General features: G+C 41.7%; 1 protein-coding gene across 1 annotated transcript in view; it reads left to right on the forward strand.

The window, feature by feature from the left end:
- The window catches only part of LOC128741490 (potassium voltage-gated channel protein eag), a 64519-nt gene extending 51829 nt beyond the window's left edge, over positions 1–12690 (forward strand). Inside the window, exons 13-18 of the mRNA XM_053837348.1 lie at positions 4872–5071; positions 5175–5325; positions 5420–5729; positions 10710–10914; positions 11479–11757; positions 11845–12690. Coding sequence (XP_053693323.1) covers positions 4872–5071; positions 5175–5325; positions 5420–5729; positions 10710–10914; positions 11479–11757; positions 11845–12690 — 1991 coding nt within the window. The remainder of the gene's footprint in view (positions 1–4871; positions 5072–5174; positions 5326–5419; positions 5730–10709; positions 10915–11478; positions 11758–11844) is intronic.
- Positions 12691–13514: the final 824 nt, after the last annotated feature.

Raw genomic sequence — 13514 nt, forward strand, 5'->3', positions numbered from 1 at the left:
GATATTTCTTAACGAACTTCGACAGCTTCAAAATATCTGCCACCTTTCCCTTCCCGTCGTCTTCGTCGTCGTCAGCAGCCTAAAGCTGAAGTGGCTCGTGCTGATTCAAGCAGTCGTCTCTATTCAACGCGAACTTCGGCCACTCGACACCAATTTCCCAGTCGTCTCAAATGTTACAAATCACACTAGACCTGGTCGAGACATATTGCACGTTGAGGCTCCCTGTTCCCGGTGGCAGTGGGGTTGATGAAGAAAACTGTTTTCGTCACACTGTCGCCCGACAACCTTACGACGTGCCCGGCCCACCGCAGCCTGTTGACTCGAGAATCTCTCCAACCAGTGCATGTAGCTTGTGATTCATACGCCTACGCCCCTCTACATTTTTAGCTTGTACTCCATTAAATATCGTCCGCAGTACCTTCCGCTCGAACACGGCAAGGGAACACATGCCGTCCGTGAGTAGCGTCTAGGCTTCAATTGCATAAAGAACTATCTGTCTAATAATGGTTTTGTTCATCGTCAGTTTCGTACGGCGGTGTATGTCTCTTGATTGTTGAGTTTTGCGAAGGGTAAAGTAGGCCCGATTTCCCGCTTGAATGCGCCGCTGGATCTCCTTACTAGCGTTGTTGTCCACGGTTACCAGCGATCCCAGATACACGAACTCATCTACCACTTCTAGTTCGTCGGCGTCAACGGTTACCATCGCTTTGAGCCTCTTCTTGTCATGTATTTGGCCTTCAACGCATTTATTTTTAGTCTAATCCTCCTAGACTCCGCTTGCAGTCTGGTGTAGATTACCTCCGCCGTCGCACCGTCGTTTCTCGCTATGGTATCAAAGTCGTCTGCAAAACCTAGGAGTTGACTACCCTTGGTGAAAACCGTGCCTCTCGTTTCGATGTCCACATCGTCGGATCACCCACTCAAGAGCGATGTTGAACAACACCGCGCTTCGTGATGGAGGTCTGATCAGTTACATCAGTTTATCGGCAAAACCGTGTTAGTACATTATCTACCATAGCTGCTCTCGATCAACTGTATCGCATGCTGCTTTGAAAGCAATAAAGATGTGATGCATGGGCAAGTTGACTACCGACATTTCTGCAAAATCTGTTGGATGGTAAAAATCCGGTCCGTAGTTGCGTGAACCTCTATGGAGCCCGCCTTCCCCACGAAACTCTGTTTCGGGGGCAGCCGGCGTAACAGAATATGGGAGAGTACCTTGCAGGCTGCGTTTACCAACGTTATACCGTGGTAGCCAATCAACCTTTTTGTAGATAGGACAGACTATTCCTTCCATCTATCCTCCGGTAGCTTCTCCTCCCAAATGTTGGAAGTAACCCAGTGTAGAGCCGTTGCCAGCTTTTCTCGACCATGTATATAAAGCTCTGCGGGTCGGGGATCCTTACCAGTGGCTTTGTTGGTCTTCAGTAACCCGATTACTCATTTGACTTCTTGAAGATTAGGTGCTGCGACATTACTATCTTTCATAAGCAAGACACTCCGAGGTTACCTTCCGTTCCGCGTCCTTCTGCAGCGTCGCCATTGAAGAACTGTTTCCATGTGTCGATCACCTCTCGCTCGTTTGTGATTCCCTTCCACGTGCCTACACATGTCATGTCATGTCATGTTTGTGTACTCTGGGGTTCGCCATCTAGTGCCGCGATAGCGGCCTCTACGATGACCGTGCACATTCTGTCCCAATCGTCTTCAAGGTTTGAAAAACCTAACCTCGGAAGAAGGTAGTGCCTCATCCAGTATTCGCACGTAGTTCTCGGTAGATTGTGGGTTATCTAGCTGCCTGAGGTTTGGTCATGCACGACGGTTTTGACGTGCCTGGTATGCGGTTACTGCTACTAGGTAATCGTCAGAGTCAATATACGCACCCCATAGGGAACGTATGCTCGTGATGTTAGAGAAGAAGCGGCTATCTATGATAACGTGGTCAACTGGTTCATTGTACGTTGGTCAGGTGATCTCCAGTTGAATTTGTGGATATCTTAGTGTAGGAAAAAGGTGTTTCGCATCACCAGGCCCCGGGAAGCTGCGAAGTGTATACATGTGTGGCCATTATCGTTCGTTTCGGTGTGCAGGCTATGGGGTCCTATCACCGGTCAATACGTTTCTTCCCTACCGACCTGGGCGTTCATATCCCGATGACGATCTAGATGTCCCGTGGCGAGCAGCTGTCGTACATTGCCTCCAGCCTCGCGCAGAATGCTTTCTTCTCATCGTCAGATCTACCGTTGTGCGAGTAGTGCAGGAAGATGATGCTATAATTGAAGAAACGGCCCTTCATTCTCAATACAAAGCCCATTCCCAATGCGTTGGTAGTGCCACCGCTGTGATAGAACTGGCCCTTTCCGCCGAAGATCTTCAAGATTTATTTAATCAACAGATGCTCTCAAAATGACGATAGTACCGTCAAACTGGGTAACTTTGATCACCGGGGTAACATTAATCAGTTACACCATTCTCATAAATAAGTGAAATAAACAACTTCTGCCAACTTTCCTGAACTGATCAATGTTACCCCGATGATCAATGATATTCCGTTTTACGATACAACGTTTCTTATAGCATTGGAGATTTCAACGCAGCGTATGATACAATTAATCAAAATCAACAATCATGCCCGAGTGCGGATGCCCGAACAAATTCCAAATCAGATTCTTCGAACTAGCCTGTGGAGTCTATAGTATGCACGAATTCCGATGATAATATGCTTTCTAATCTCACGGCTGGTTTCAGTCGATTGACAGTACCCTATGGATAATTTTCTACAGCATTTTTTCCGTGATGCAATTTGATGTGGGCACCCTTTACATAGTCACAATCTGAGAGAGAGGAACCAGTTGGGATTGTTTTTGCGCATCGAACTGTCAGTGGAGATCGGGTAAAAGCTGTTACTGCGAACCGGGCTAGCTTGATTGAATAAAAAAACAGGGGAAGTATTTATTTGCGAGAAAATTTCAAACCCCGCGCAAACCCGACCATGCTGACTTGATTTAAATGGTACTATTTGAATTTTCTGCATCAAATATAAAAAGAAGCAAACAAAAACAATCAATCTGTCATTGAGCTGGATTGAGACAGAGATCAGGTCACGAACACTTTTATGCATTGGCGGAACTAGCACGCATTTCTAGGGAAGGCTATAGCCCCCGGCATTTTTTTTGGCCGATTTATTTCGTTGGAATTTTAAAATTAAACGCACATTTATACATGGGATCTTACAGTAGTGATGCAATTAAAATTTATTTTCAAGTTGTCGTTATCTATAGTTATCTAACTATAGTTTTTACAAAATTTAAAAACCTTGGTCGATTTTTCCAGGGCGGGCTAAATTTTTCCTAGAGAGGCCTAGGCCACCTCTAGTTACGCAAATGCTATTATAAATTTAGAAGATAAAAGAGAAAGATAAGTAAGTAACCTTTTGCTTGCAAAACAAAATGTTAATAAGCTTTTGGCAAAATATTTTTATTCATTTCTGTTGCTTTGCATAATGAACTGGGTGAGTTTAAGCTTAATTTTGCTTTGAACTTATGCAATTTTCCGTGTTGACACTTTTGAATTTGCTTAAAAAATAGCATGGTGTTCTTCTCTAAATTTCTGTGTCTATATCGTGCAAAACTTCTAGTTTTCTGGTGATAAGTCGCTTGTAAATCGTGATAAAACTTTCAAAATCAATTACCTCAGATAATCTATAACAATTTATTAGCAAAAGACAGCAAAATTAATCCTGCAGATACTTTAGCGTTATCTAAAACCTAATGTCAAAATAACGTGTGTAATTTATGTTTGACCATGCTTGGTCACAAACATCATTTCGTGGTAATTTAACTGAGTATCAATCTTAATGTTGTGATTGACTTTCCTTAAAAGTATGCAGAATTATGGCATTACTTATTTTTGTAAACTAAATTTATCTTCTGCATGCTTTAAATTAAATTTTTGGACATAAAACTGTCCAGGTACTGCGAATAGACGCACTTTTACTACGCATCTCATTAAGCCCCAAATCGTTTCAAAGATATTTGGACATAAAAAATGAATTTATTTAAAAATCTTTAAAAAGACAGCAGTGCCATTGCAAAGTGGATTGATGAATCGGTATAAAACTTTGAGGAATTACCAATTTTGGCTAAAATCGTTAATCTTCGATGGAAGATGGGCTGACCCAATATGTGACTGTTGCGCTGTAAGCCTTAATTAACTACAAATTTCATAATTTCATAAATTATTAGGATTATGAAATTTCGCAGTGAAAACCAGAGAAGCACGTTTCTAAACCTTTAGGTAGTGGTCCCTCTTATATGGCTGTGAAATTTTATTTCCGCAAAATTGACAGAAAATGAAGTTAATTTTTGGTTCTTTACCTTTTATAGTATTGATTTTTTCTTTATATTTTTTCCTATTTTCTCAATAAACAGAATTTTTGCTATCCAGTGAGCAAGCTGTAAACATCAGCAATTTATCGAATCATATAGCTTCCGCTAGATAGAATTAGGAACGAACCAATAGTCGGGTCTTTTTGCTAGAAATAACCCCTACAGCAATTCGAGTATTTACTCGCCACAAAACAAGAAATAAAAATGCCGCTTTCTGTGGTTTGTATGTGAAAAACATTTATTACACGATGTGGAAACTCATACTGCAAGCAGGCTCCAGCCAGCGTGTCTTCATCTGCCTTTCATCATTTTGTCCTATTGAGCCAGTTTTTCGTCTTTCCTTACTCTCTCTCTATAATCATCGAGACACAGAGCTAAATCGTTTTCATTAGTTTGAACTTTTCCTATGTCGCCTGGCGGGCGATTTCGTTCAACCAATGTTTAACTGGTTTCATTGCATTTTATTTCGGCCACCAACAACAGCCCTTTTGTACGCCACCATTTTCGGTCATGTTACCACAATTATCCAGCAAATGACGTCCGCTACGGCCAAATATCATGATATGTTGAACAACGTGCGGGAGTTTATGAAACTGCATGAAGTTCCGAAGGCACTAAGCGAACGGGTAATGGATTATGTGGTGTCCACCTGGGCCATGACAAAGGGATTGGATACCGATAAGGTAAGTGGGTCAGGTCAATTGTACTTGCAAATCACACAATCCAACATAACGCACCCTACTGATACGTGGCTTCCTTTCGATTCGATCAAATTTCAAACGGTAGGTCCTAAACTATTGCCCCAAGGACATGAAAGCGGACATTTGCGTACACTTGAATCGGAAGGTATTCAACGAACATCCGGCGTTCAGGCTAGCTTCGGACGGCTGTTTACGAGCGCTGGCCATGCACTTTTGCATGTCGCATTCCGCCCCAGGTACGAAGCGTTCTTCTCTGATGAAAAGACAAAAAATAAAGGATTACGGTTCAGCTCAATAACAATCAATAATTTACGTTCTCTGTCTATTCAGGCGATCTGTTATACCACACGGGTGAAAGCATCGACAGTTTGTGCTTTATCGTCACCGGAAGTCTGGAGGTAATACAGGACGACGAGGTGGTGGCCATTTTGGGCAAAGGAGATGTTTTCGGTGACTCCTTCTGGAAGGATTCGGCCGTTGGGCAGAGTGCCGCCAACGTGCGAGCACTAACTTACTGTGATCTACATGCGATAAAGAGAGACAAGCTGCTCGAAGTGTTAGATTTTTATTCGAGTTTTGGTAATAGTTTTGCGAGGAATTTAGTTCTGACGTATAATTTAAGGCATCGTTTGATATTTAGGTAAGTATTTACGACACACAATAATACATAACTTAGTTAATGACAGCATTTTTCATGTTGCGTACCAAAATAACGAAACGGGAAAAGCGCAGAACAATCTGCGATAATTTTTTAAGGGGGATTTTAATCGCAAACATAGAATAAATTGACTGAAATTTTTGTTTTTATTTTTAATTTTAGGAATAGAATAAATGATATTTTTATTTTGTGTGAAACTTACATACAAGATTAAGTTACATTTTCAAACTAGGATCAAATAAATCAAACAGGATCAAACAAATGTTCGTAACAGATGATTCACAAACGCCTATTAGTGACAATGTGGATCTGACCATATATAGCGGCATAAACATTCCACTATTTATGATCTGATGCTATTTCAAAATTTTACCAGAAAATTACTAGAAATTGCAGGCGGACTATAACCACTTCCGATACTTACTTGCGAAAAATCCAGCACTTATTGTGCGTATGTTGAATTCTGCACAAAAACACAAAAAATTGCATGTATTTCAGTTATTTATTATTGAATTCAAGATCTTTTCTTACACAAATGTAGCATTTTTTCTTCATATTTTCAAGAAAAAATGCGGATAAAATTATTCGTCACGGTTTCGAAGGAATACTCGAACTTTTCCTGTAATATGGCTTATTAGGCGGCGCATACTTTCTTCGTCCATCGTTTTGATTACCTTATTCCACCAGGTCTTCATCTGATTGATGTCTTTGACAACTTTTCCCTTTGCCTTGATTCTCTTCTTCATGATTGCCCAGTATTTCTTAATAGGGCGGAACTGGGGTCAATTGGGTGGGTTAAGGTCTTTCGGAACAAACTGAACCCCTTTCTCTGCATAGCATTCTTGAACGACTTTGGTGTAATGACAGCTTGTCAATTTGGCCAAAACATCACGAGTTGGGATCGAATGAACGACAACGACAGTTCCGACCCCATTGTCTTATTTGTAACGAAAACTTTCGTATTTCTGCCACAGCTGCAAATGCCCTGCCAAATCATAAATTTTTGTGAAAATTTGTTTCGCAAAAATAAACTTAAATTTGCTTGGAACATCCCCCGAGCCGTTGCCAAGTAAAATTTCTGACCTGGCAGTTGCCCGAAGTCTGCCTTGAGATAGGTTTCATCGTCCATCAGAAGACAGCCGTCGAACTTGGTTAGCACCCGGTCGTATAGCTTTCGAGCACAGATTTTGGCCAGACTATTCTGTTAAATGGTTCGGTTTGGCTGTTTGCTAGCTCGATACGACTTGATTCCTTCCCGGAGTCGAATTCTCCTCACAATACTTTGGGCAGCACCGAACATTCTGGCCAAATCTCGATTCGGCAGATTGGGATTCCTTTTTATGGTCTTCAAAATCTTACCACGCCGTTTCCGGTCGACAGTTTCACTCCGATGAATAGCTTGAGGATTCCGAATCGTCGTCAATGTTTCCTTATATCGTTTGATAACGCACCATATGGTATTTCTGGGCAATTTCAGCTATTTAGCTAGCCTAGATCCAGATCACAATGGATTTTCCGAATAACTGTGCTCAAATTTTTCCCTTCTTTCGGCTTCCATGTTGTTTGTTTACAAAATACAGTCGTTTCGCGGAATGTCAAAAATGCATAAGTGAAGCTAACTAAATTTCCGACACGTGGGCGCCAAGAACTTTCAAATCCGTCCACCAAGAGCGCCATAATATGAGCAAAAATTTATTTGTGATCTAGGGCACAGCCCTATTTATAACACTTCATTTACAATTTGGTTTCATGGCTGTTTCGCTCCAAATCCATGGGCACTCCATTCTCACCGGATCCTTCTCTATTTGATCTAATTACAGCTTGGTTCGTTACGCGGTCCCCCAGCTTAGATAAAAAGGAGTGGGAATACAACTTCTTAAGCGTTGCTTCAATGACCCTCCCTTACCAAATTTTTCACCCTCTCCCCTTCGCGCCTGGTCCGGTTCTGTGGGATCTGATCAACATCTTTGTTTCGTTGCTTTCTTCTACCGTCCCCTACGTTAATTATGAAAAACTACCATTATAAAAATATTTAAAAAATCTATTTTTTTGTGAACCCTGCTCCTTATCATCCTTATACATCACATTCTTGCTAAACCCTTTTTGCTGGAAAATTTTCCTGCATCATAGCAACTAGTGTGTGATAGACTTCCCGATTACTGGCTTGAATTTCTCTTTCTAGTCAACTGAAGCATAAACATATTATATAATGATCCTAATAGCATGACTTGGGCAGTAATCGTACCCATACCGCAGCTGTGCCTGTGGCACTTTATAGATTTTTATTGTTTCACGGAAAAACCACTTTTATCTAATCCTAGATTATAATTTCGAAAGCAAAGCCTAAATGCTACATTCCGTTATCGAAACTTGAGCTTCTGATTTTATACGACAGACTTCGCAGCCAGCTGTTAGAGTACAGGACAATTGCTACACTTGCAACGATCTTATTGACTCTGACAGCCTCTCCCAGTCGAGATTCGACCATGCGACGACTGGCCTATTAGGCCAGGATCATACCCAAGTAACACACAAAACAAGTTAGAAAATAATATTCGTGGAAAGTAGTCGCTTAAGAGTACTATAAACGTACTTTGAAAACATATGTCGTTATTATTAAGGTTTTGAGATGTTTTGTGATAACATGAATTTATTTGACAGCTCATATCAAATGAATAATGTTTGTTTTGTCAACATGTCAACACGAAGTTTTTATTATGTCTCCATTACTAAATTTAAGAACAAGTTGTAGCTTATGCTATAATAACGTTTTAAATTGGTATGAAATAACCTGATACATACTTCTTTCAATACTTGTTTCATTAGACTTCAATTTTTTGCGCTTTTCAGGTAATAGAGCAGTTCGGATATATGTAATATTATACTGTTCTATAACAAGCTGTGTTGCTTGGGTAACTCGAGGCCAACTGAGAGGCCTGATTATAATTTCTACTGACTTTATTAATTTAAAAGCCTTGAATAATTTATGGGGAAAGTCAAAGAGATTTCCCTACCTAGGTAGAACCCTACGCGAATACTGAATCCCTTTTTCTTATTCTGGTTACCACTGAATTCTATGCGTTAGCCTAAGATCCCTTGTCATTTCGTTCGTTCGCTTGTTTTTTCACGCAGTGTAGTAAGTACAAGTTAATAAACAAATTTAGATAAGTAGAGAGTTTATCCCGCGGTCTCTCCACTTTACGTGCACGTGCTTGTAGATACCAAGTCTTAAAATACTGCATTTATGTATGTATTTGTACTCATCAGCACGACGGGTCCTGAGATATCACCGGGTGTTTACTGTATTCCGCACTGCATTTCGTTTTGCTATAAACGCTAGTGAGTGAGCGATAATCTTACTAAAAATTTTATGTGTTCTTACGTGTATTCTGGGCTTACCATTCCTACAACGCTTGCTCTACTATACTCACTCATCCCTCGAGCCAGTACTATCTCCAGTTACAGCTGTTCCTGACTTGAACTGGATTCCCCCTCTAACCAGTACACTTTATCTATAAGAGTGACCTTTTTGTCTAACAAGAAGCTTCAATGGGATAAAGTATAATTCAGCATGAAAGAAGGGTAATGAGAGGGGCCTGAGAATTAATCCATATGTTAATCACTTGACTTCAACTGTCCTTGATTATACTGAGATTCCAAGTTACGACCAGTCACTCATCAATGAATGCACACACAGTAATCTTGCGGCTACGGAACTCTGCTATCGGCCCACATAACGTATGCATTGAAATAGGGCTAATTTCGGATTGCGGTGAAAAAGAACTACAAAAAATAAAACAAAACTTTCCTGAAGTCCTATGTTTGTTAGATCTTCTTCAAAATATTTTCGATAACCTTAACCATAACCATGGCCATGGCCTTAACCATGGCCGATGAAAAGATAGATGTTGACATGTGCTTCAGTTCTTTCGTGGCCTTACCGATAATCTGTTTCTCTATTTTGACCACGAAATTATTCTGTGGTCGAACCAGTCTTCCGTTTTGCGCTCTTATCTTTCTTTAGAAGGTTATAATGCCAAATCGGCTATATTCGGTGGACATGATGTTGCTAACTATATCCACCTTCTTCACTTCTTCGCGGAATGAAATTGAAGGTACGAACGAAGCATCGAGCGAGGTTGCTTGACTGTTTTCGCAATGGTTGCTACATGTCAACTGTAAACGCTGTCAATCTTTTTCTGTACACAACAGAGTTGCTACGATTGGTAATACATAGGTGGATTCACCACCAGGTGGCAGGGTAATCGTATGGAAAATCGCTAAAATCAGTTCATTTTTTTATTGCATACGTTTTTCGAACTCAACCTACATATTCGAATTGATTGGTCACATGACCTTTCCAAATTGTGAGACAACCACAGTGCCATGTCGTGAATTTCCAAATGTTAGTCCGATTTCGTCTCCGGGGTCAGGTTAAAATTCTCCTACACTTCATTCATTATTTACGTCGACTTGCAAGGCCTAAAACCAGCCCCACTGTCTCCCAGGGGCCTTGAACACAGCCTGAAATGAGGCCCAACTCGCTTAGAGGTCATGTATTAGAATCACATTTTACAAAACTCCCTGTTCGTGATCGTTGTTAGGGTTTCCCGGTTTAGTGTTCGACATCGGAACGAAAATGGAGGTCCGGGTTCCGGTCCGGTCCGGTAAAAACTTTATTATTCCGACTTTATTCCGGTCCGATTTGGCTCTGTTCCAGTTCCGGAACCAGAACAGAGCCAAATCGGACCGGAATAAAAAAGTTCGTTCCGATTAACCGGACCGGACGGACCGGACCGGAATCCGCACTTCATTTTTCGTTCCGGTGTCGAAAACTATTACAGACAGACGATCAGATAAATTAAGTAATGTAATAATAAGATACTATTCGTTTTTAATTTTACAAAGATTTGCTAAAATTTCGTTCCTGTTTTACTGAAATGCTACCCTCCTTCACCGTAGGAAAGTTGCTGATGTGCGAAGGGAGAAAGAGCTGGCCGAGCGACGAAAGAATGAACCGCAGTTGGGCTCTAGCCAAGACCACCTGGTAAGAAAAATATTTTCAAAATTTAGACGAGCTCAGCAGAGTGCTCAAGGAACGAAGGAACAATCTGGTTTCACTCAGAGCGACGTTGAGAAGGGAGACACAGATACAGACAAAGGAAAGGTGAATATAACACTCTTAAACGAAAAAATTAAACAAAAACCGTTGAATAAATTGAAATCGTTGTTTGTTAGAACAGAGAACTGTATCAACGTGACATTTGTCGGTAGTGATGCTGATTAGAATATACTTTGCTATTAAAAAATATTTTGTTGATCATGAATTCACATGAAGTTTTCGGAGAAATGTGTGTGCTATGTACCTAGGTTACATAAGATGAAAAGGTTTTATAGATTTAGTAGGCCTTTGCAATGTATTAGTGTCAACATTTTTGCTCACATATTACACTTTTGTAGTATATTGCCTTGATTGTCGTATAGATTACATCATAACTAAGTACAAACACCAAGTTGGCGAACTAGTCGCTAGCAAACTAGATGTCCGAATGCTCAAAGTTTGTATTTGAATTTGTTTCGTGCACGTGTATCCTAGCCGTGAATTGATGCCCTGCTAAATCCCAATACTTGTTAACATTATCTGAATTGCATTGATAAAAAATTATACCCTAATATATGGCCACAGGGCCATAACAATTGGATAGTGGAAATTATTCTTACTTAATTTCAGCTGCCAGCTAAGCTAACGCTAACCGAAGACTCTCGCGTCCTAACAACCGTCCCATCACCATCACCATCACCGTCACCTTCGTCCGGACCACCGTCGGCGAAAGGAGCGCGAGCTAGCAAGTGGGGTCGCTTGCTCGGTAGTTCTAGCGTTGATTCGGCCAGCGATACTAGCACAAAGGTAGCTGTTTCGAGAAGCTTAAGTGCACGTGAAAGTTTGCGTGAAAGTGCACAAGGTAGAGCCAGTATTAGTTCGAGTAGTAATGGCGGTCAAGGCAATAAGGTAGCTTTCAATGTGTTTTGCATGCATTGCACTTCACATTGCATTGTGATTGAATTTTCTGTTGTTTGTTTTTTGCACTTCTGTTAGATTTTCCCAAAAGCCCCAAAGTTATCGGCTGGACCAGCCACATTAGCACGGCAGGATACTATCGACGAGGGAGGAGAAGTTGATCATACGCCCAATCGAGAACGACCAGGTGTGGTGCATATTGAACGAGACGGCAGCAAACCGCCTTCCTTGGAGCGACAGCCTACCGAACGAGATCGTTTGTTAGATAGTTCTAGTACAAATAGAGAACGTGAACGTGAGCGAGAACGTGAACGAGAACGAGAGCGTGAGCGAGAAAGAGAGCGAGAACGAGAACGACACATGGATCGAAACCTCTCGCTTGAGCGTGAAAGACAGATAGAAATGGCCCAATCTAGAGCGACCACATCCGATACGTATGATACGGGCCTCCGTGAGCAGCCATCAACGCTTGCACAACGGGACTTAATCGCGACTGTGTTAGATATGAAGGTAGATGTCCGCTTGGAAATGCAGCGGATGGCACAAAGGATGAGCAAAATCGAAGAACTTCTGAATGATCTAATAAATCGAATACAAATCGATTCATCCGGCCAGAGTTCTCCCGGAGACATGACCGGCACCAACGTCGTGCCGACATCCAATGCTAGCACAAACAACCCCAGCTCTAATCCGAGCCCAACGACAACCATGCTGAATCCGACGACAACCGCTGTCGCTGGTACAGCAACCCCACCAATATCGCTGATTCCCGGAGGAAACGGATTAGGACCTATACTGCTGCGAAAGCGAAGGTCCAAGAGTCGCAAAGCGCCTGCGCCTCCCAAGCAGAGCCCCGAACAGACAAGGCTGCTCGAGGCAGAACCATCGTCATCGTCCTCCACAAGAAAGCGCGAGTTCCTCTAGCCCCGGATTCTACTGCGACATCAGACAGACACTAGCTCGAGCGAACAACAGCAATAGTTAACTGGGAGTACTACTTTTCTTGCGCGTCGTCGTATATGACGAAGTCTTTGGTACACTCACTGCACTTGTTGCAATTAAACTGCTGACACTTCTCTGAACTTTACGAAATTTAATTAGTTATTAATCAAGTATATCCAGATATTTTGGGTTGTATTGAATCAGGCTAAATTTTGTTTTGTACCAGCTCTATCGGAAATTACCTATTAATAACACTACTTATTCTTAACATAATGTGTTCCTCAACAACATTCGGATGTCGAGTACCTCACAATAGGCCGTACCAACAGTGTACGACTTTGAAATTTCGCTGAGCCGTTCTCGTAGCACTGTCGTCCGGCCCACCGCAGTCTACCGACTCTTACCAGATATATGATGGGTATCTTAAAGCAGTGCCCGTGGTTCGTCATTCATACTTCGCCAAATTTCATTCGCAGCACCTTCCGTTAGAACACGGCAAGGACGCGTACGCCCTCCGTGAGCAGCGTCACAGTTTCAAGTCTATCTTGATCGTCCGATCGTCCGATCGACACAACACTAAATCCATTGTAACTCTGAACTATCATATGCGACTTTGAAGTCGATTGGATCCACTGTATACTGGAGTTGCAATTCACCTTAACGCCTTTCCTTTAAATAGGGCAGATAGCACAGCACGGAAAACTATCCGGAATTCGACCTTAGAACTTCCAGAACAGCAGCGATCTTCTCCTCTAGTTGGTGTAGCTCTAGAGCTCGAGCTCGACACATGGAATGTTCAAACTCAT

The sequence above is a fragment of the Sabethes cyaneus genome, chromosome 3, assembly GCF_943734655.1.
Source record: "Sabethes cyaneus chromosome 3, idSabCyanKW18_F2, whole genome shotgun sequence".
Classification (NCBI taxonomy): domain Eukaryota; kingdom Metazoa; phylum Arthropoda; class Insecta; order Diptera; family Culicidae; genus Sabethes; species Sabethes cyaneus.